This window comes from Taudactylus pleione, unplaced genomic scaffold (genome assembly GCF_031769625.1).
Source record: "Taudactylus pleione unplaced genomic scaffold, aTauple2 ptg003137l, whole genome shotgun sequence".
NCBI classification, from domain to species: domain Eukaryota; kingdom Metazoa; phylum Chordata; class Amphibia; order Anura; family Myobatrachidae; genus Taudactylus; species Taudactylus pleione.
Genome location: NW_028287496.1, coordinates 4223696 through 4248478, shown reverse-complemented (window position 1 = coordinate 4248478; position 24783 = coordinate 4223696). Strand labels below are relative to the sequence as shown.

The 24783-nt window shown below is 46.2% G+C and overlaps 1 protein-coding gene across 1 annotated transcript in view; it reads left to right on the top strand.

Moving 5' to 3' along the window:
* The window catches only part of PNLIP (pancreatic lipase), a 133989-nt gene extending 109441 nt beyond the window's left edge, over positions 1 to 24548 (top strand). Inside the window, exons 8-12 of the mRNA XM_088466431.1 lie at positions 15760 to 15878; positions 18727 to 18853; positions 20291 to 20402; positions 21297 to 21464; positions 24485 to 24548. Of these exons, the coding sequence (XP_088322557.1) occupies positions 15760 to 15878; positions 18727 to 18853; positions 20291 to 20402; positions 21297 to 21464; positions 24485 to 24548 (590 nt within the window). The remainder of the gene's footprint in view (positions 1 to 15759; positions 15879 to 18726; positions 18854 to 20290; positions 20403 to 21296; positions 21465 to 24484) is intronic.
* Positions 24549 to 24783: the final 235 nt, after the last annotated feature.

The following is a 24783-nucleotide window of genomic DNA, read 5'->3' as shown; positions in this document are numbered from 1 at the left end:
CATGGAGTACCATCACAGCCTCACACACACTTACACAGGCTCTGACCATACTCAGGAATTACTAACCTCATCACACACAGTGACAGCCCAAGCTGTGTATGGCATCACAGTGGCTAATTTATGCACTCCCCTGTAACGGCGTTAAAATTTCTCTGACACGCCTGCATTTCGTGGACCGGGCTGTCTCCACCCCCAAACGGTCACTTCCTGTCAATCTTTCTGCGATGGGTTTGTGTAGTCACTGCGATTGCTGTCCCAATCGCAATGTAGTTTTCAAGTACCCGCACTGTGATGCATATGCAGAACACAATAATCGTCCGATTGCTTGCGTAATCACAGTTTTGATCGGTAATGAACCAGGCCCAGTATGCCCATCCATGTAACGCTATGGAGGGTGCTTGGCTAAAATTTATAAGAATTCAGAAGTGAAGTAGAAAGAAGAAAATAGAAAAAAGTTCAATTAATCTCGTTTCTGAACAGTGGGATCCAGATCAGTGTGATATAGAGTCCAACAAATGAACACTAGATAGATGAGTAGAAGGCAGAGAGCTACTGTGCATACTCCATATTGGCTCCTATAGGGAGGCTTCAATCCCTAACCAAGATGGCTGCCACCTGTACTTCTGCGCAGCCAGCTCCCATCGACAGGAGATGCTCGGTAATGCTTTATCATTTGGTGACACTGTGACCCCACAACACTTATAGAAACCATAGCGGCTTTAAGCGCTTACCTTTCTATCCACATTACTTTTACACTTGATGTGCGCATAAAGGGTTATATTCACCACGAGACAAATTGGAGAGGTGATAATCTGCAGTGAGCACATAAAGAGACACAGATATTGTATATATACCACGAGACAAATTGGAGTGGTGATAATCTGCAGTGAGCACATAAAGAGACACAGATATTGTATATATACCACGAGACAAATTGGAGAGGTGATAATCTGCAGTGAGCACATAAAGAGACACAGATATTGTATATATACCACGAGACAAATTGGAGTGGTGATAATCTGCAGTGAGCACAGTGTGAAATACCTGCAAGTGACTTTGTATAAAAAGCTACAATACAATAGTATGCGAAGGCTGGATAAGCGTGAGAATCACTAAGATATGCTGCGTTTTTTGCTGTATGGATGTTGATGACAGTCTTGTTGCTGGGCAGATTATAAGGCTGTCTGGTCAGCTGGTTGGGTGAGCCAATGATATTGCTTGAGGGAGTGGTCTGATGATCAGTATATAGTGGCTCGTTTGTATGTCAGACAGCCTCTTGTTTTCGGGATCTTTCGTACGGCATGAAAGAAGGTATAAATGGGGTGATAGTTCGTGGTGAGAAATTTTTTCGGTTGGGTTAAAGGGCGAATGGAAGGATTGTTGTGATTTGTATGGTGCATAGTTTGACCTGGAGAATGTTGTGTTAGCTTGGTGCGTTTGACAGAGCAAGGAAGAAGGTGAGTGTGTCAGAAGCCTGCCATGCTGTGTCATTGGGTGGCTTGGTTGTGAGTCATGGCTTTTAGTTGGTGATTTAACTCGGTATTTCAATCCTGATGGATTGCATCTTGATCATTTGGATCTGTTTGCTTATTATGGAATTCTTGTTCCGTCCTAGGTCGTTTTGGGTGGCGGGACAGTTTTCCGTTGGAGTCTGGCTTTGGCGGGAGTACGCTGCAGCTCTGTGGCTTTATGTGGCGCAAGATACGTTGTGGGGGCACTTGCCCTCGATGAACCTGGCGAATTTGTCCGCTTTGTGCGGGGGGACCCGGGCGGTTTTGTACGAAAGCGTCTAGGATTGGCCCAGGAGGGAAGTGGGACCCTCACAGCGTTAGTGCGTCTAGAGGGGGGACGTTTCAGTCGTTCCCCCGAGTATTGGAGCAAAGAAAAAGCTAGAACTGAGTCTGCAGCGTCTCTTTGCCACCCTGGTTAGGTTAATTCATTATAAATAAAAGCTGTGACCTTTTAGCCAAGCTCTTGTTGTCTGTGTCGTTATTTATTAGTTTAAGTTAAGTAAGCTATACAAGGTTGTTAAGCGTTTAGAAGCAATAAACCAATGTATGTCTTATCACTATAGTAACTATTTTCCTGCTGATACAGTATTTTCTTTTTAGAAATGTTTCTATTCAAAATATTAGGCTGTTACAAATGAATTTTCAAGATATTGTGTTTTTTTACATTCTTATTGTATTTGATTAAACAAATAAATATATTTACATATTTTGCATATTAATTAGCAGTCAGACATCCCTATTGCGCTGTTGTTATGTGATATACTTTTAGTTTTTCTTTTTCTGGCTTGCTACCATTTTTTTCAACAGCAGCAGAGGATTGTGATACAGTATATCCATTTGTTAATGAAATGTACTAATTTATAATCAGTGTGAGCAGAAGCCCTACTTTTTTACTGCGGCAGTTGTATACTTATATTCTGTGTGCTCATCAGGCTCTCGGTATTAATTACCTTAGCAACCAATCAGCCTTGCGGTAGAATTTTACTAGTACATGCTATACATTGATAAGTAGATGCTGATTGGTTGCTGTAGGTATCTTCACCTGTCCTCCCTAGAAGGTTTGATACATCTCCCCCTAAGTGGGGGTACCAGGACATTTGCTGTCTATCCCAATGCTGAGACCTTCTCGCATCAGCAGTCCATATAATCTAATTCACATCTCTCCCACAAACACTGTCCCTCTATCCTCTATCCTGTGCCCTCTGGAATGCCAGATCAGTATGTAACAAACTCGTACCCACCCATGACCATTTAATTTCCAAAAAACTTGCATCTCCTAGCCATTACTGAAACCTGGATTTCACCTTCTGACACCACTTCCCCTGCTGCTTTCTCCTCTGGGGGCCTCATCTTCTCTCATACCCCTCAGCCTGGGGGTCCCCATAGTGGTGGGGTAGGGGTCCTTCTATCCCCCGGTTACTCCTACCAACTCCTACCCTCTGAACCATCTCTTACATTCTCTACATTTGAGGTTCATGCTATATGCCTCTTCCAAACAGTAAACCTTAGAGTAACTGTCATTTACTGTCCCCCTGGCCCTCCTTCCAAATTCATTGACAACTTTGCTTCCTAGCTCCCTCACTTTCTCTCCTCTGACCTTCCCTCTATTATCCTAGGTGACTTCAATATTCCTATTGATAACCCTGCAAGCCTTTGCCTCTAAACTCCTTACCCTCACGTCTTCATTTGGTCTCTCCCAATGGACTTCCTCACCCTCCCATGTGAGTGGGCATTCGCTTGACCTGGTCTTCACTCACCGTTGTGATATTTCTGACAACTCCAATTCCCCATTCTCCCTCTCTGACCATCACCTTCTCTCTTTTAACCTATCCTCTCTCCTTCCTTTCCTCTACCTCCTAAGGCCACCATCACTAAGCGTAACATTGAGGCTATTGACACCATTTCTTTTTCTTCCCAGCTTGACTCACTTCTCTCCCCTATCCTCTCTCTCTCCTGCCCTGAACAAGCCATTTCCTTATAAAATACCTCCCTTACTTCTGCTCTGGACTCTGTTGCTCCGGTGATCATTATTCACCCTCGTAGATTTACACTTCAACCCTGGCATTCCAAAAGCACCAGATACCTGCAAAAGTGTTCATGAACTGCCAAGCAACAGTGGAGAAGATCACGCTCTAAGGCTGATTTTATTCATTTAAAATTTATGCTCTCATCATACCATACAGTGCTGCCCTTTCCCTCTCTAAACAGTCATATTTCAAGAACCTCATGTCCTCTCAGTCCTCCAATCCCCAACGTCTCTTCACCACCTTCAACTTCCTCCTCCGCCCACCCCTCCTCACCTCCCCTCCTCGCTCTCAGCCCTTGACTTTGCTACCTACATTACATCTAACATTTAGTCCATACATCAGTACATCATATCCCACCAGTCCCCCTGCTATCACCCCTCTCCTTCCATTTTACCAACTCTAACTTTCTTCTCCCCTGTTTCTGGAGAGGAAGTCATGTCCCTCATCCGGTCCTCCCCCCCTTCCACCTCCCCCCTTGACCCTATCCCTTCATGCCTCCTCTGCTACCTCTCTCCTTCTGCCTACTCCCATCTTGCCCCCTCCTTAATTAAAACTTGCCCTTGTCTCCCCCATTCTAAAAAAACCTACCCTCGATTCCGATTCTAACACTCTCTCCAACTACCGTCCCATCTCTCTCCTCCCTTTCGCGTCCAAGCTCCTTGAGCGTGTTGTTTACAACCGCCTTACCACCTTTATTTCCTCCCACTCCCTCCTTGACCCTTTTCAGTCTGGCTTCCATTCTCTCCACTCCACTGAAACTGCCCTCACAAAAGTCAGCAGTGACCTCCTTGCTGCTAAATCCAAGGGCCATTACTCTCTACTCATCCTCCTTGACCTCTCTGATGCTTTCAATACTGGGGACCACCCTCTCCTGCTGCAAATCCTTCACTCCCTTGGTCTATGTGACACTGCCCTCTCCTGGCTACCTCTCTGACCGTTCCTTCTCTGTCTCCTCTCATGATTCCTCTTCTCCCCCACAGCCTCTTACAGTAGGTGTTCCCTAAGGTTCTGTTTTTGGACCTCTCCTTTTCTCCCTATATACGTCCTCACTAGGTGAACTCATCAGCTCTTTTGACCTCCAATATCATCTCTATGCTGATGATACTCAGATCTACCTTTCCTCCTCTGATCTCTCTCCCTCTCTCCTCACTTGTGTCTCCCACTGTCTCTCTGCCATCTCTTCCTTGATGTCCCAGCAATTTCTTAAACTTAATATGTCTAAGGCTGAGCTAATCATCTTCTCACCCCCCTACATAACCGTACTTCCCACCATTTCTTTATCAATTGATGGCACAACTATCTCCTCTATCCCCAAAGTCCGCTGTCTTGGAGTTATCCTGGACTCCTCCCTCTCCTTGAAACCACATATTCAGAACCTCTCGCAGTCCTGTTGTTTTCAACTTAAAAATATTAGATTAGACCCTTTCTCACCCAGGATGCCACTAAAACCCTCATACACTCATTGGTCATCTCCAGATTGGACTACTCTAACCTCCTCCTATCTGGCCTCCCCAACTCCCTTCTCTCTCCTCTCCAGTCTGTCCTCAATGCTGCTGCTCAGCTCATCTTCCTCTCAAAACACTCTGCATCTGCCTCCCCTCTCTTACAAGCCCTCCACTGGCTCCCCTTCCCTTTCAGAACTCAATTTAAGGTTCTCACACTCACTTACAAAGCCCTCACCCATTCCTCTCCCATTTACATCTCTGATATCACCTCCCTTCACTCTCCTGTCTGCCCTCTTCATTCAACAAATGCACGCCGTCTCTCATGCCAATTGATTACTTCCTCCCACTCCCGCCTCCAAGATTTTGCCTGTGCTGCTCCCCACCTTTGGAACTCTCTCCCGCTTCCCATCAGACTCTCCACCTCTCTACAATCCTTCAAACGGGCTTTCAAGACCCACTACTTCATCAAAGCCTTCCAGCTCTCATCCTAACCCGCTGCTACATACTCCTTCCTCCCTGCCTACCCCATCTGTGTCACCCCTGTTTGCCTGTCCCCTCCCCCTTAGAATGTAAGCTCCTATGAGCAGGGCCCTCTATCCTTTTGTGCTTCTCCTTACTCTACCTTCATCTACTTCTTACTCTCTACCAGGGCACCTAACACTTGGTTGCTTTGCATTGTTGCTTATCTGGGTGTTATGGTCGTGAATGTAGCAATGTATATTATCCATGTCCTGTAATGTATTTTACTGTACTGTACTGTAAGTCACTGTAAATCAACCTATTTCTTTATGTACTTTGTAAGGCGCTGCGGAACACTTGTGGCGCCATATAAATAAACAATAATAATAATAATAATAATAATAATAATAATAATGTATAAGTGACACATTGCACCTCAGACTAGTGGCACAAAGCGGTCCCATCGGGATTAAGACATCTATCTATAGCTCATTTGTTGGGTTCTATATCACTTCCATCTCCGTAGCTTTCTATTCTAATTTGTTCCTTACGCTATTTATTTCGACTTTCTGATATTTTCTTTTCTGTCCCAACATACAGTATATATATTGTTACTATTTTTTTTTTCTCCTCTCCTTCTGAAATTCTTGACGAGACTTCTCTCAAAGGGTTGGGTAAGGGATGCCCGCGTTCAGGTTCCCTTTTCCTACCCCTTACCCTAACCTCCCTCCCAACTACCTAAACCTAACCCTCCCCCCTAGTGCCTAACCCTAACCTCCCTCCCCCGCTCCCTAAACCTAACCCTCCCCTCCTAGTGCCTAACTGTCCCCCCAACCCCGCTACTTACTTTCGGGAATCTGAGTGGTGTCGGTATCCAGGCGCTGTTATTCTAAGCTCCGACATCCCACTTGCTGCGATACTGATGCCTCCCCTCTCATATTCTGCATGCGCTATAGATAGTACTCACAGATGGACATAGAGATGTGTCCTCATACGCCTAGCCTTAATACACCACGGGGCACAAGACGCCTGATGCAAGTGAGCCGTCAGGTCCGGCTTGACTCTGCTTATTTGTGCCTCTTTTTTTGTGTTTTTTTTGCCCAAAAATGAGCCCTAATATCAATGCGATGGACTAGGATGCACCGCGAGAATGCACTCATTAAATATCTGGCACTTGTAGCACTTTATATACAGATTCAGAGACTTAGTCACACACAGATATACATGCACAAATTAATCAGGCAAGTCTGCTGATGCGTTCTAGTTACATCGCATTTACGGGAGAAAAAGATGAAAAAAAGAGGCTCGCCAATAGCAGATTCACGCGGGACCTGGCACGCCGGGGTGTGTGGTGCAACTACAGTAATAATGTATGAGGACATCTCTGTAACATGATGGTGGAGCTTGGTATTATCATTGTATGGTGTGGTATGATATGTCGACGTTCATTATGTAGACACTGATGAAATATGGACATGTTAGAATGTAGACATATCATCCCTTGTGGCCCAGCGGTCACTTAGCTGCCCCCTTTGCAGCTTCCAGGTCCTGGTGGTCGTGTGACCGTCACTTCTGGGTCAGACCTCCGATGCAGCAGCTTTCCAGAGAGTATTTCTCCCCTGTCCCTAACCCTAACCCTCCCTTTAGTGCCTAACCATATTCTCCCTTACGCAAAGCTAACCCTCCCATTTGCAGTCTAACCCTAATACTCCCTTTCCCACAGCCTAACCCTAACCCTCCCCTCCCACTGCCTAAGCCTTGCCCTTCCACAGCCTAACCCTCCCCCCCACAGCCTCACCCTAACAATCCCCCCCGCAGCCTAACCCTAACCCTCCCCTCAAGCAGCCTAACCCTAAACCTCTTCTCCCTCAGCCTAACCCTAAGCTACCCTCCTGCAGCCTAACCCTAACCTCTCCTGCGGCCCAGCCCTAAAGTACCGTCCTGTAGCCTAACCCTAACAATCCCCTCCCTCAGTCTAACCCTAAGCTACCCTCCTGCAGCCTAACCCTAACCTACCCTCCTGCAGCCTAACCCTAACCCTCCCCTCCCTCAGCCTAATCCTAACATCCTCTCCTGCAGTCTAACCCTCCCTTTAGTGCCTAAACATATTCTACCTTCCGCGAAGCCTAACCCTAACCTCCCCTCCTGTAGCCTAACCCTAACCTCCCCTCCTGCAGCCTAACCCTCCCCTCCCGCAGCCTAACCCTAACCCTCCTGCAGCCTAACCCTTGCTGTCTCTCGGCCTAACCCTAACCCTCCTGCAGCCTAACCCTAACCCTTCTGCAGTCTAACCCTAACCCTCCTGCAGCCAAACCTCGCTGTCTCTCAGCCTAACCCTAACCCTCCCTCACCCTAACCACCTCCTCCTGCAGCCTAACCCTAACCTCCACTACTACAGCATAACCTTAACCTTCCCTCACACAGCCAAACCCCTCCCTCCCCTGCTGCAGCCTAACCATCCCCTTCTTCTAGTGCATAACCCTACCCTCCCACAGGCTAAGCCTAACCCTTACTTCCTGCAGCCTAACTCTACCCCTCCCCTCCTGCAGCCTAGGCCTAATCCTACCCTCCCACAGCCTAAGCCTAACCCTTCCTTCCCACAGCCTAACTCTACCCCTCCCCTCCTGCAGCCTAGGCCTAACCCTTCCTTCCCACAGCTTAAGCCTAACTCTTCCTTCCCACAGCCTAACTCTACCCCTCCCCTCCTCCAGCCTAGGCCTAACCCTCCCTTCCCACAGCCTAAGCCTAACCCAGGTCAAACACACTGACATTCCCAACACTGATTTCGGACCATGCCCAGTATCCCTATTACCTGACAGGCTGGTAGATCACAACTTTGGCATTTCTCCAGCTTCCTTTATCATTCTAATGATATTCTGTGAATTCCTTACTCATAAATGTATGAACTACTTGGACGATAATCTGTACAAGGGACCGTCCTCCCTTATTTTGGTGTGTGTCTAGGAGAGTTCTCTGAGGCCACATAATTAACTATGGGGTCTATTTACTAAGCAGTGTTAGAAGTTAGGGGTGAAAAGTGATAAGCTGCCAGCCAATCAGCTCCTAGATGTCATTTTTCAAACACAGGGCCTGATTCAGAGCCGCTCGAAAGCGGCCGCTCATTCGTTCCAAGCGATGTTCGCACAACTGCGCATGCGTACGGATTGTAATACGCATGCGCGAACCAGTCAGTGTGGCTGAAAATCGTGTGCTCGCTAAATAGCGAATGCCTGCTATTTTGAGTGACAGGAGGAGGCGTATGTTGGTGGTAACAGGGGAAGGTGCTTGAAAACGGGGAGTGGAGATCAGAACGCAGGCGTGCCTAAAGGTCAAAACGGGCGTTTTATGGGTGTGCATAATTAATAAAGCAGCGTCATCGACCACGTCACTGGGTTATTTTATAGTCAGAACTGCTCGCATGATTGCGGTAGGAAAAACCAACCACAAGAATAGCAAGCAGTTCATTCGCCGTCCGATGTACTCGATTAATCTAATAAATAGCGGACATGACGTATGGTGCGAGCGGCCAGGGGGCGTTTTTTTCAAAATTACGTTCGCATGTTTTGTTCGCTCGTTCAGACATAGAGGTGTGAACAGACCGCAAAGAGCGAACGGTTAATTTAAATAGCCACCCCCTTTTTCTGAACGAGCGAGTGCAAATAGCGTCCGGCTCTGAATCAGGCCCACAGCCTGTCAGATGACAGTTAGGAGCTGATTGGCTGGTACCTTATCACTTTTCACTCTGTCTCCTAACACTGCTTAGTAACTAGACCCCTATGTCGCCAAACAAAAGAGAAAATGAGTTGCACGATACCAGTCTTTGCCTGATTGACTATCCAAGGCTGTGCAGGGCCACCTCACCTCGCCGTCCGGTGAATCGTTATACTGTCAGTGTGGTAACAAGGCTGGCCATCTACTAGCAACTACCATCATTAAGTACCTACAGACGGGGACTCTTACCACAACTTCCCCTGAAATTCCTACTATACCAATTTATATTCTGCTCTTCCCTATTACCTGACTACCAGTTGTTACGGGAGACGGTTACCTCCCTTGGCTCTGACCCAATCGGAATCCCTGAATGGTATGTTTATTAAAATGAGAGTTTTTAGAAATGGAGATGTGCCCATAGCAACCAATCAGATTCTACTTAACATATAACTAGCACCTTCTAGAAGATAATAGCTAGAATCTGGTTGGTTGCTATGGGCAACATCTCCATTTCTATAAACTCTCACTTTAGTAAATATACCCCTTACTCAGGACATTACACTTTTAGAAATCACTGCAGCCGTTTCCAAGCTTCAGCACCATAAATCCAGGCCCTGATGGGCTCTCCTATCACTACTATAACATCGTGCAGCCCCATGTAGCCCCTGCTTTACTGGATAATCTACAGCATCCTGCCCCTTTTGCACATTTTAACTCTCACACCATTTAGCTTACTAAGCCGGAATGTGACCCCAGCTAGTAGAGTCTTACAGACCTATCACATTGCTTAAAACTTGGCATTAAATTGCTCTGTAGGTAAAATCATGGCTGACAGACTTCCAACCATAAATCCCCAGGTTCTTGCTAAACACCAACACAGTTTAGTACACAACAAACACTCCGTTAAGACAGTGCAGACGGTTGTGGCTGCGTTTGTTGTGTGTCGCATACACATAACTTACCAAAGCCTATGACACTGTCCTGTAGCCATATTTCTATTTTACAGCATAGGAATTTTCCGTCACACTTTTATTGATTTTGGTCGCTAGCTGTATGTGTCCACTTCCACTTTTCTCCTACTTAACAGCCACTGAGTTGACCCTTTGACTATGTACTGCGGCACCCGTCAAGGCTGTCCCCTCTCCCCACTGTTGTTCATTTTGGAATTTGACCCCTCTTCCATCTATTATACATTTCCAACCCTCTGAATCCCTGTCTCATATCTTTCACACTCTTTAGCTGTTTGGTGAAGTTTCATGGATCACTGTTCCACTATGTCTTGGCTCTGGGGGAGCTTGTGGGACTGGGGTGGGGGGTGTTCCAATTTACATATCGGGGGGGTTAAAATACCAAAGTACCTGGGGCTTCTGTTCAGTCTAAATTTTACAAACATCTGGAGAGCTGGAGAGCTGAAAATCCCTTCCCCTTCTCAATATGGTGACAATCCCCCGCCTAATGTTCTTAATTCAGATTCTACCGATTTTATTTGATTGTCCCCCAAAGACATTCAATATGTTCATTTCCTTTTCCAACACTTCATTTTGGGCAAGACAAGAAACCGCATATTTCTTGCTAAAGCTGCAACCACACAGAGCCAACGGTGGCATTAACTTCTCCAGGGTCCAGTGGTATTCTCATACAGCTCACCTTATCCTATAGATTGTTTGTACCCTCATGACCAGGAAGTTCAGATCCACACTTGGGGGTACCCATTGCTTTGGTCCACCAGGAAATCATGGCATGTAATGCATCACAAACATGGCTTAAACACGCACACATCTGTACCCCTTTAATCTGTGGAGGTTGTCAATGTTGGTCGTTTGGTCAATAAGCTGGTCAGATGGCCTCTAACGTTCCGGGAAGACACTGAAAAGTTCACTGTGTTGGTCACATACCCCGTGGCATTTCTTTTAGCCCAACATTACGCTACTGTAGTCCTATTATTAGGAATTTCTCTCCTGTTGACTGACACAACCCTGTAAAGATATAACGATATAACTTCAACATCCACCAGCGGGTAAGGAAGCGATTTTATTGGCATATAAACACTATCCAGTCTCTTTGGACTCTCAGGGGGTCCTGCAGCTGAGTCCTCACAGCTTCCAGGCCTGCAGGTAACTGACTTTATTATGTCACTACATTATGTCAGCTGCTGTTCTCCACCATATACTGTATACAGAGATGTTTCTTAATGACCTGCATAGAACATTCTTTCTCCCCACATAGGAGGTTCCTTACCAGTATCTACTACTCATCGGGATCCCTCCCAGCACCCCCAGCAACGCACGCATGCACAGAAAGACGCCAGAGAGACTTCTGGGTCATAATCCTCTCTTACCGGGAGAGCTGCCCTTTGTGATTTTATTCTTGCATAATGGCATTAGTTACACGGGTATACATGCAGGGAGTGGCAGGATGTATCATATGTAACATACAATGCGACATGCATCTCGCCCAGTGTCTCCCTGCCAACACAGCGCATCCTTCACCTGTGTCATGTCTGTGTTCTAGATGTGCTACTAATTGTTTGTGCCAATGTATTACATGGCCTAGTTACTTCTTCTGCATCCTTCACCTGTGTCATGTCTGTGTTCTAGATGTGCTACTAATTGTTTGTGCCAATGTATTACATGGCCTAGTTACTTACTCTGCATCCTATTTCTGTTACTTTGTATTATTAAGTACAGTATGTGCAGTTGTTACTACACCTCCCCCCATGAATGGCTGGGTGCCCTCCCTGGCACGACTCTTACCCCATGTGTCAGTCACTATTGGGGATAGTGAAAAACAGCAGGAAGAGAGATCATGTTTTTGGGTTGTCCAGTTTTCTCACCAGTTACTATTGAAAGTCTTCAGTTTGCAGCCACTAGGGGGCGATATGAGATAAGATTAATATTTAGCTCACTTTTATACAGACTATTATAGTATACAGTACTAATATGTAATGTTCTTAACATTATACTGTATGCTAAACACCATGAAAGCTTTTTTATGGATAATACGTGTTCTTTCATATTTTTAGGATAGTTAATCTGCATTCATTTTAAAACAGGATACATTTAATATCCCGAGAGCGGGGATACCGGTGGTCACAATGCCGACGCCGGAATCCCGACACTTATCAGAAAACCGCCGCTGGCATCCTGCCCGCCGGAATCCTGAAGGTGAGTAGCAGGATTGGGGGGAGAGTTGGTGCTAGGATTAGGGGTTAGGCACTATGGGGAGGTTTAGGGTTAGGCACTATGGGGAGGAAGGGTTAGGCACTAAGGGGGATAGTTAGGTTTAGGCAGTGGGGAGGGAGGGTTAGGTTTAGGCACCAGGGAGGGAGGGTTAGGATTAGGCACCGGGGAGAGAGGGTTAGGTTTAGGCACCAGGGAGGGAGGTTTAGGTTTAGGCTTCGGGGAGGGAGGGTAAGGTTTAGGTACCGGGGAGGGAGGGTTAGGTTTAGGCACCAGGGAGGGAGGGTTAGGTTTAGGCACCGGGGAGGGAGGGTTAGGTTTAGGCACCGGGGAGGGAGGGTTAGGTTTAGGCACCGGGGAGGGAGGGTTAGGTTTAGGCCCCAGGGAGAGAGGCTTAGGTTTAGGCACCGGGGAGGGAGGGTTAGGTTTAGGCACCATAGAGGGAGGGTTAGGTTTAGGCACCAGGGAGGGAGGGTTAGGCACCAGGGAAGGAGGGTTAGGTTTAGGCACCAGGGAGGGAGGGTTAGGCACTGGGGAGAGATGGTTAGGTTTAGGCACTGGGGAGAGAGGGTTAGGTTTAGGCACCGGGGAGGGTTAGGGTTAGGCATCGGGAAGGGAGGGTTAGGTTTAGGCACCGGGGAGGGAGGGTTAGGTTTAGGCACTGGGGAGGGAGGGTTAGGTTTAGGCACCGGGGAGAGAGGGTTACGTTTAGGAACCAGAGAGAGAGGGATAGGGTAGGGTAAGGTCAAGTATACATACCTTCAGCCATCAGGCTGCTAACCTAGTTGGGATGCCAGCGTTTTGATTTTGACTGCTGGGATCCCGAACGCCAGCTTCCCGTGCCAACCCCTTTAAATCACATATTTTCTTAACTCTATATACCACCATTAATATAAACAGTCACTGAATACACCTTATATCCTCTTTAAAAAATGTTTTAATCATTACCTTCAGCATTATATATCACCAATACACCATGTATCATTCTGTAGCAGTAAACCCACTCGGCACCCTACGCTAGATATTTCGGTAATGCACCTGGGAATACTGCCCCCTCTATCGCTGGAATACACATTCAGTGCTTTGTGCATTACTTTACAATTTATTTTCTTATATATCTATATATATATATATATAAAATAAAATGTCTTCACTGACTGACTCATCAACACCCAGCTGAAACCCCTGGACCTAGAAACATGAAAATCAGGGAGTATATTCCTTCCATGACGTAGGTGCCCACTAAGAAGGGATTTTTCTAAATTTGACTCCCAAGGGGGTGAAAAGGGCTAAAATGTTCCTCCCCCTGTGCAATGTCCTGTCTGACTGTCTCTTCATGGCTGCAGCACAGATCATGTTCAAACACCAACTGTCACCCCAAGTGCTGCCAAACATCATTGGCAGTTGGTGTGGCTCCCCTCTTTGTATAGTGAGGGAAGGGAATGTGTTACTACACAGGTGAGAGAGGAAAATGTGTTACTACACAGGTGAGGGAGGGGAATGTGTTACTATATAGAGGTGAGGGAAGGGAATGTGTTACTATAGAGCAGAAAAAGGGAAAGTGTTACAACAGCAGTGAGAGGGGAATGTGTTACTACAGAGATGAGGCAGGGGAATGTGTTACTACACAGATGAGAAGTGAAATGTGTTACTATAGAGGTGAGGGAGGGGAATGTGTTACTACATAGATGAGGGAAGGGAATGTGTTACTGTACAGGTGAGGGAGGAGAATGTGTTACTACACAGGTGAGGGTGGTGAATGTCAAATGTGTTACTAGGGGTGAGGGAGGGAATGTGTTACAACATGGGTGGGGGAGGGGAATGTGATACTACAGGGGTGAGTGGGGGTATTGTGTTACTACAGAGCTGAAGGAGGAGAATGTGTTACTCCAGAGGTGAGGGAGGGGAATAATTTACTACAAGTATGAGTGTGGGTAATGTGTTAATACAGGTGTGAGGGAGGGGTGGTATTTCTACACAGGTGAGGGAAGGGAATGTCGAATGTGTTACAACATGGGTGAGGGAGGGAAATGTGTTGCTACAGAGGAGAGCAAGGATAATGAGTTACTACAGAGGTGAGGGAGCGGAATGTGTTACTACACCGATGAGGGAGTTGAATGTGTTACTATAGAGGTGAGAAAGGGGAATGTGTTACTACACAGGTATGGGAGGAGAATGTGTTACTACACAGGTGAGGGACGGGAATCTGTTAGTACACAGGTGTGAGAGGTGAATGCCAAATGTGTTACTACACGCACAAGGGAGTGGAATGTGTTTTTACAGGGGTGAACGGGGATAGTGTGTTACTATAGAGGTGAGGGAGGTGAATGTATTACTACAGGGGTGAGAATAGGCAATGTGTTACTACAGAGGTGAGGAAAAATAATAAGTTATTACATGTGTGAGTGAGGGTAATGTGTTACTACAAGTGTGAGGGAGGGATTGTATTTCAACACAGGAGGGGAATGTCAAATGTGTTACAACATGGGCGAGGGAGGGAAATGTGTTACTACAGGAGGTGAGGGTGTGGAATATGTTAGTACACAGCTGAAGGAGGGTAATATCTTACTATAACAATGTTGCATTACTATAGAGGTGAAGGATCAATATGTTATTGGAGTGGTGAGATAGAAATGGAAACAGTAAATATCTAATGTCTACCCAAGTTAAACAGGGTGCATCAGCTAATATATTGTTTAAGTTTACCTTTTACAAGGTGTTCCATTGTTGCATAAAGTAATAAAGTCCAATCCAGTATACTTAAGAATTTGTCATTTTATTAATGAATTAAATAAATAGATCTAGTCCTTATCTGGGAGCACATATTCCCCCAGGGTTAATGCAGCAATAACAACCATAGACTTCATTACAGAGTATTTTATATCTTATTACAGTCCTCAGGTAATACGCCCCCTGTACACCCACTGACATTATCAGATAGACAAAGTTTGCTCTTATGGTCTGTTCCTGTGCTTGTCAGTTAAAGAGAAAAAGATTCCTCTATGAGATGATCATGGTGTTCTGCATCTCTATATTTGGTGCAAATCTTTCACTAAATTTCTCTAGCACACAATTATACATAAATGGACAAGTACTTGTACACACTTTCAGATAAACATTTTCATAGGGAGTCGCCCTTAACGATATCTCATCTAATTTCTCCATTTAAATGTGAGTTTGCACAAAGCAAAATGGATGTGCAAAGGCCATATTGAATTTCATGAACTGTTTCATTATAAAGCATACAGTATATGTAAATATGGAATTATGTAAATATGTTTCTTGTAAATTAGTTTTTCATATATATATATATATATATATATATATATATATATATATATATATACAGGATTTTAAATTGAAATAAGGTTAAACCATGTTTGTAGAGTGACTATATTGTGTGTTGTGTGTTGTGTTTCCTACACAGGAACCCGTGACTTTGTAGCCTGCAACCACCTCAGAAGTTACAAGTATTACACCGAGAGTATCAGTAATCGTGACGGCTTTGTTGGGTTCCCCACCTCCACATACAGTTCATTCACATCTGTAAGTTCATATAGTGAGTAAGACTGAAATAACCGATGCCCTAACTGTAAGGTAAAGAATAATCTATAAGCATATATAAGAGTCTATAACTTCACTGATTTCAGACATTCAAGACCAGTCCGATGCCTGCGCTGAGCTTCCCCATTGCCAGAAACCCCCTGATATAAATGGGCCACAAAAAAGAAATAAAAAAGTCCTGTACATATGATAAATAAATTAAATAACTAAATAAAATGTGCAGATGCCCCCCCCCATTAACATCATGAAGAAGCCCCAGTGCTAAACATCCTGATATTCCACCCTTTGTGCCGTATATCTGGTAAAAGACCAAAGTCCACGTTCGCCTGTAAGTGCCCCCACAGATACATCTGTGAACCTTACTTACCGTCTATTCATCTGTCCTCCCCGGGAGAAGCCCAGGAAGATGCAGCAGTTGGGCAGTGATGGGAGCGGGGCCCGACCATTCATATCCTCATGGCAAAATCCTGTGAACCGCGCATATTTGACCAAGGGGCAGGGCCAAATGACGCGATTATCATAAAATCGTATCAATAAGCCCTGCACCCTAACGACAGACTGCAGATTCTGGGAGGGTAGGCAAGTGTGCTGTGAACAGTGCCAGATTAAAGCCCACATGGGCCTGGAGCGGAAATGTATGAAAGGCCTATTGTATGCTGCCGTGGGAGGGTGGCTAGTGATGTGGGGGCATGACCAGGGTTGTGTGGGTGTGGTCTGTGCAGGGGGCGTGTCCTGTGCCATAGGGTGTGGCTAGCCAGCCATCGACATAAAAAAATAAACACCAGGACAAGCATACAATAACAAAAAGTACACACAATAAACAAAGCCAAGAACTTTTACAGTACTGTATGTCCTATCTGAGCTTGCATCCCTGATAACTTGCTGCCAGCTTGTGGTGTACTTGTCTAAATCCCGGCCTGTCTGGAAGAGATGGGTAAGAAACACCTGCAGTAAAACAATTAACTGGCTAAAAATTTTGCCAAAATTGTTCCTAAATTTTCCATTTTTTGTTTCATTATCAAGTGATGTAAATAATAAGCATTTATTCCCGATTCAGTAGTAATTTTTGTCACTAGCCAACTAGTCTACCAGTATATTTTTGGAGTGTGGGAGGAAACTGGAGTACCCAGGAGAAACCCATACAAGTACGGGGAGAATATACAAACTCCATCTTAGGTATTCCAGTTTGCCCTTTGTTACTTGAAGGAGATTCAGATTGAAATACTCTTGAAGTTGGGACTAATCTCATATGCCGCTGTGCTCCCAGTTCATCAGATTGTCACCAAGAGTACATCGTTTGCTCCATTGGTCGTTATGGGGCCATTTGGGCTGGACTCTGAACACAGACGTCAGTCTCAGGGGGTGGGAAGCAGTCATGCTCCGGTCCAGGTCTCATGGTACTGGGTGCTTTCTTCAGCAACACTCAAATTCCTTGTGTTCAATGAGATCGGTGCTGTCCTAAGTTCAATGTCCAGATGACTAGGAAAGTGCGTTGGATAGACAATCTTTTGATCCTTTATGATTGACCAGGGCTGGCCAGCCTCTAAGCAGACCATCGCCCAGTGGATTATGGACCTGATTCAGACCCGCCTGCTAAGTTGCGCTCGCTGTGAGCGATTTTCGCCCATCTGTGCATGCGTATAATTCGCAGTGCGTGTGCGCAAGCCATTCTTTGCAATCTGATTTTTGTTGCAAATAAGCCACTATCAGGTCGCTACTTTGAGTGACAGATAGCGCTATTTGTGGGTGGTAACAGGGGAAGGTGCTTGTGAACGGGGGAGTGGATGTGCAAATGCAGGCATGTCAGGCCGCCAAAATGGCCTGACATGGGGCGTGCATAATTAGCAAAATAGCGTCATTGTACACGTCACCTGCATGTATTTCAGCCAGCACTGATCGCTGTGCTTGCGGCGGATTAAGGCAACCTCAAAGGCTGCGAGCAGCTCCGATGGTTCACGATGGTCCCGATTAATCCTACATTTCCCGGAGATGACGTGTGCTGCGAGTGGCAAGGGGGCGTCTTTAGACACTTGCGAGCACACTTTGACGTAGCGCGCTAAAACATAGAGGGCATCCTTACGCGACGCAGTGCGAGCACTTCATTTAAATATCCGGCCCCATTTTGCCAGCGAGCGAACGCATCTTGCGAGCGGCTCTGAATGAGCTCCTATTTTGGTTAGCCACCAGGCTTACTTTGGGACAGGCAAGCTTGTTCTGAAGATTATAAGAGCCCATTCTGCTAAGTCAGTGGGTAATTCTTTAACGGCAAAGCACTGGGCCTCCAATGAGCAACTGTGTATAGCAGCAACTTGGTCTTCCATGCACAAGAATGCCAATTTTGGAAATATGACTTATGGTCAGCTTGGGACATTCCCAATGTTCCAGTGTTGACCAAGGATAAAAAGAAATCTTTATACATACAACCTTTTTCTCTAATTCCATGGGGGATACTGGAAGTCCTAGTCTCGCCCTACTTGGTGCTGGTCTTGATTTAATGGCCTTGGCTCATGCTTTGACCTTGATTCTTCTCCTCTCTCTTGCTTATGCTCCATCTCAGAACTTTTGGGCTTTGTTTGTTGGAAGCCAGACAACCAGGGTATAAAGAGTGATGGTCCTGAGTTTCAGCTGTAATATTATAATTGCCCAGGCTCCTCACACTACTTGCTATACGCCAGTGTTTCGGTACCTCCATAGTCTAAAAGGATTGAGTGCAGGTATGAAAACACCTTATTATAAAGGGGAGAGAATACACCACTAACTATACATACATACTAGCTCCTTAATGAGGTGCATCACACAACCAGAAACAACTGTCTCTTGTGTCTCTTAGGGTGGAGGGTTTCCATGCCCTAGTAAAGGATGCCCATTAATGGGGCACTATGCTGATACCTATACGGGAGTCACTTCTTCCAGCCAAACGTTTTATTTCAATACTGGAAGTCAATCCAGCTTTTCACGTAAGTTTGGGAAAGCCAGAAATATGTTTCGTTAATGTCTTATAAAAGTTTTAATATAAAGAAAAAATTACAGCAGACGTGTGTATCCTGTAATGGCTTCATAAATCATCTTGCTGACACTGCGCGCATCCCTCAACCGAACCCTGAGCTCATTGTCACTGGCCCAAATTATTAGCCGGGGGTGGGGCTGTTATTTTGGTATTTAAAAAAATAAATAAATATATATATATATATATATATATATATATAAAATTTAAATATAATTTAATCACCACTTTAAATAATTAACATAAGATGTATGTTGGGGGGATAGTATATACTGTGTAGTGTAGATTATAAGGGTGTTAGCAGTAAATGTAAAACCTGTAAATAATAAATTTTTGGAAAAATATCAAAATAACACTCTCCCCCCCCCTGATAATATGGCTTAGTGATGATGAGCTGAGGGATCGGATGAGGGATGCAGAGGATGAAACTGTGGTGGTCATTCGGACCCGCTTGCGAGCGGCAGTACGCTCGCAAGCGGGTCGATGTTCCCCACTGCGCATGCACACGACGGAGGGAGCTCCGTCGTGCGCATCCGCGAGACCCGGACTGCGACAGCCAAGCTGTCACTGCGGGTCTCGCACCAAAGGGGGCGTGCTGTCGATGTTGATTGACAGCACGCCCCCTTTGGTGGGCGTGCCGGGGGCGTGCCTGCCAGACGGAGGCGTTCCCATGGGAACGCCTACCGTCTGAAGCCGGCCCCACTGACATCACTAGTGATGTCAGTGGGAGTGATTTTGGCTCTGATAGAGCCAAAATCACTCCAGGGCTTGCGGCAGTGAGACCCTACCGCAGGGTCTCCATCGCAAGCCCGATGGTCGCGATGGTCAAGACCATCGCGACCATCATCATGGACGCTCGCTATAGCTGTGGGTGGTAACCCACAGCTATGCGAGCGTCCATGAGGACACTCCAAAAAAAGGTAGGAGGGCCCTGATTCAGAGCGAGCACTCTGGTCAGAGCGTTCAGCTCTGAATCAGGCCCTGTGCCCACCACCCTTACCTCCCTCCTGCATGGCAGTAAGATGAGGGGGGGGGAGGGAGGCGCATGGGGAATGTGCATCTTCCCAGCTGTGATCAGGTCTGTCCGCCCCTGCCCCCACCCCCATACCTTACCTGGTGGCCAGTCAGTCTCTTACCCAGGCTTCCACGGTGCCTGCATTGCTGAGACAGGACAGTCCTTCTACGATTATTAGAATATATACATTATATAAATATATATGTTTATTAGTGGAACTGAAGCTATACCACTATCACTGTATAATGATAACTTTGTGCCTCACGATGCTCTCAGACATTTATATTTATGCCTGTTTGTATAAGACAGAATAAGATTTTCGTCCAAAGAGAAATACTTACAGACCTGTAATATTATACAATGTATTATCTCCAGGCTGGAGGTACAAGGTCACAGTGCAGATCACCGGCACCCTGAACGTACAGGGGTATTTCCACGTTTCTCTGTACGGGGCCAATGGAAACAGTCGTCAGTATGAAATCTATAAGTAAGTGACTGATACATTACATGGTGAATCTTCCTGGTGGTTTGATCTGAAAAAGAAATGATTGTTATGACTTGAGATAGGGAATACTGGGCCTGATTCAGAGCCGCTCGTAAGCGGCCGCTCGTTCGTTCTGAGCGATGCTGGCACAACTGTGCATGCGTATGGGTCATAATGCGCATGCGCAAACCAGTCATTGCGGTCGGAAATCGTGCGCTCGCAAAACAGCGAGCGGCTGCTAATGTGATTGACAGAATGTACCGTTTGTGGGTGGTAACAGGGGAAGGTGCTTGAAAACGGGGAGTGGAGATCCGAACGCAGGCGTGCCAAACGGTCAAAAGGGCGTTCAGTGGGAGTGCATAATTAGTAAAGGAGCATGATCGACCACGTCACTTGGTTGTCTTATAGCCTGAACTGCTCACAGTGATAGCGGTAAGAAAATCCTACCACAAGCACTGCGAGCAGTTCTGATGCCTTTCGATGTTCCCAATGAATCTAATAAATACCGGAGATGACGTGTGATGCAAACGGCAAAGGGGCGTCTTTACAAACTAGCGAGCACATTTTTCATTTGCTTGCTCAGACATAGAGGCGTCAACACACAGCAAAGAGCGAACGCTCAATTTAAATAGCCGGACCCTTTTTTGGAACGACCGTCCACAAATAGCGTCTGGCTCTGAATCAGGCCCTCTGTCCCAAGACAGTGTAGCCTGCAGCAGAGATATACTACCTGTAGCATTCCGGCTGTTGGGGAACTACAAGTAGCAGCACACCCTGCCAGCCGGTGCAGTACCACAGTGACTAGGACACACCAGAGTGTCAGTCTCACCTCTAGCGTAATTAATGGTTAGAGTTGAAAGCCAAATGCTGTATTTTCTCTGTCTTTCATCCATACAGAGGCTACATTAATACCAGAGACGCGTACACAGCGTACATAGATGTGGATAACGACGTTGGAGTCATTAGTAGTGTGAAATTTGTGTGGAACAATAACCTTATTAACCCTCTGTTTCCAACAATCGGGGCTTCATCTGTGATAGTGCAATTTGGACAAGATGGACGAACGTATGTATAATACTCCAATCACCTATTAGATGCCTCATTCACCCATCACAGTACTGCACTGTTTTAAAGGTGTATGTACCAAAGAACCAGGAGGTGCACCCACAGCTGGGGCAGGGGAATTGGAGAACAACATGTGTGTGTAACTATGGGCTTTGTTCATGTACATATGGTCCATTACACAATATTGCTTTGGGGATTTCAAATGTCTAGTTACCCTCTGCGTCCGATGTTTATAACCCCAGCTTCTCTGACCTTCATAATCCCACTGTGATTTCACACCCACAGTCATCCGCTATCCTCAGCCCTTCATACACCCACCGTGATATCTCACCCGCCATCACCCACTATCCCCAGCCCTTCATACAGCCACCATGATATCTCACCCGCCATCACCCACTATCCTCAGCCCTTCATACACACACCGTGATATCTCACCCACCATCACCCACTATCCTCAGCCCTTCATACAACCATCATAATATCTCATCTACCATCACCCACTATCCTCAGCCCTTCGTACACCCACCGTGATTTCTTATCCGCCATCACCCACTATCCTCAGACCTTCATACACCCACCATAATTTCTCGCCCACAATCATATGCTTTCATCAGATCTTCATACACCCACCATGATTTCTCAACCGCCATCACCTACTATTCTCAGCTCGTCATAACTCCACCATGATTTTTCACTCACAACCATACGCTATCGTCAGCCCTTCATAACCCCACCATGATATCTCACCTTCCATCGCCTTCTATCCTCAACCCTTCATAACCCCATCGTGATATCTCACCTTTCATCACCCACTATCCTCAACTCTTCATAATCCCACCGTAAATTCTCACCTGCCATCACCCTCTATTTTAAGCCCTTCATAACCCCATCGTGGTTTCTCCCCAACCATCACCTGCTATCCTCAGCCCTTCGCAATAGGGATGTGCAGGCTCGGATAGGTTCGAGTTTGCACGGCGAGTTCTGCTTTTCCCCTCCAAAAAACGGGACTCAGAAAGAGGCAAAACGTCAGCTTGCATGGACAAACATCATCATTCCTGGACTTTTGCCTCTTTCTGAGTCACGTTTTTTAGAGGGAAAAATCCGAACTCGGCGTGCAAACTCGAACCTATCCGAGCCTGCACATCCCTACTTCACAACCCCATCATGATATACCACCTGCTATCCTCAGCCCTTCATAATGCCACCGTAATTTCTCACCTGACATCACCCACAATCCACAGCCCATCATAACCCCACCATGATTTTACACCCACTATCACCCACTATCAAAAGCCCTTCATCACCCCACTGTGTTATCACACCCGCCATCACCCACTATTCTCAGCCCTTCATAACCCCACCGTGATTTCTCACCCACTATCCTCAGCTCTTCATAACCCCACCGTCATTTCGCACCTGCATCACCTGCTATCCTCAGCCCTTCATAACCCCACCGTGATATCTCACCTTCCATCACCTGCTATTCTCAGCCCTTCATAACACCATCGTGATGTCACACTCGTATCACCAGCTATTCTCAGCTCTTCATAACCCCACCGTGATTTTTCACCTGCCATCACCCAATATTCTCAGCCCCTCATAATCCCACCGTGATTTCTCACCCACCATCACCTGCTATTCTCAACCCTTCCTAACCCCACCATGATTTCTCACCCGCATCGCCTGCTATTCTCAGCCCTTCCTAACCCCACCGTGATTTCTCACCCACCATCACCTGCTGAAGATGAAGGGCAACGTACAACACACAGGACAGACCCTGTAAATATCAGTTTAATGAAGGGCAGTGCACAACACACAGGACAGCCCCTGTAAAATTAGTGGACACTCCATAACATGCCCACTGACACACCCAGGACACTCCCATAACATCCCCACTGAGATGCCCAGGACACTACCGTAACACGCCCACTGACACGCCTAGGACACTCCCATCCGATCATGGGGGCGGGGATTAACAATGGGGCTGGGCTTAGCGCCGGGGGGCAGCAGCGACGGTCAGTCGGCACATGCGCAGGGCACTGGTCACGGTATTTCTTTGAGAAAATACCGTGACTAGTGTGCGGAGGGATTCACAGGGACAGAGCTTTCTCGCAAGCTCTGTCCCTGCAAAGGATTTGTAGTAAATCCCTGTGAAATTGCCCTTAGAGTGTAGATGAGGACAGGTCTCCTGGAGAAATAAATGACAGAATTTAGTTATACATATACCCTGAGAGTTTTCATTTGATGCAATTTGAAAAGGGAACTGAGAAAAGGGGATGCTCCACCACAAATGTCTTTTATTGTAATGTTAATTATTGGTGCCACACACATCCTTACCTATTATCCACAGCCCCTCATATCTCCACCATGGTTTTACACCCATCACCCGTTATCGTCATCCATTTCATTACTAGCTACACAGCCGCCCTCCTCTACTATCCTCAGGATCTGCCCAGTTTGGTATCAGGCTACCAGAGGCCCATGTCCTTCTCCGATTACTGAGCCCACGTGCTGGCTGTGTGGTGTTAGTCATGATTTCACCCCTGGTGACTGGCATGCTACCAATGCTTCTTACTGCAGTACATACTCGTATCCAGGGCCGTAACTAGGGTAGTGCGACCTGTGCCATGGCACATGGTACCGCAGGGCAGGGGGCGCTGTTTGGGCTTGTCCATGCTCCTGTTTATTATCATTTTCACTTGTAGCTTCCTCTTTTTTTAGTCCCAGCATCTCCTGGCTGCCCCAGGAGTACCCATATCTCTTCCCAGGTCCTACCCATGGCTATTTTTCAGGTGCACTTATGTCCCTATTTAAAAAATGGGGGTGGGGCGCCAATGCTCTCTCTGGCACAGGGCGCCAAAAAGTCTAGTTACGGCTCTGCTTGTATCTGTAGTATACTGACTCCAGCACACATTGCAGCCTGTACCTGTCTCACTGAGGCTGCTGGGTCTTTCTTTACATGACTCATGTTACTCGGTTACTAGAACACATATAACGATTGGTATTCTTGTTTTCCCCAGGGATCAATTCTGCGGCAGTGGAACTGTAAGAGAAGAGGTTCTCCAGACACTTCAGTTATGTTAAAAATGTGAATTTGTTTTTTTAAATAAATATCCATTATGCAAACACTCTGTGTCCAGTATTATTCCTATTACAACCTATACAACAGAAAGGTACATTGACAACATTGCTCTCTGGCATAAAAATAGGACACAATTGTCATGTTTAGATTGAATAAAAGTCTGAAATTAGGTGTCGAGAAACATAATGTCAGGAATTCTCATCAGGAAATGGAGGCTGTGAGTTTACGGAGCCTCTT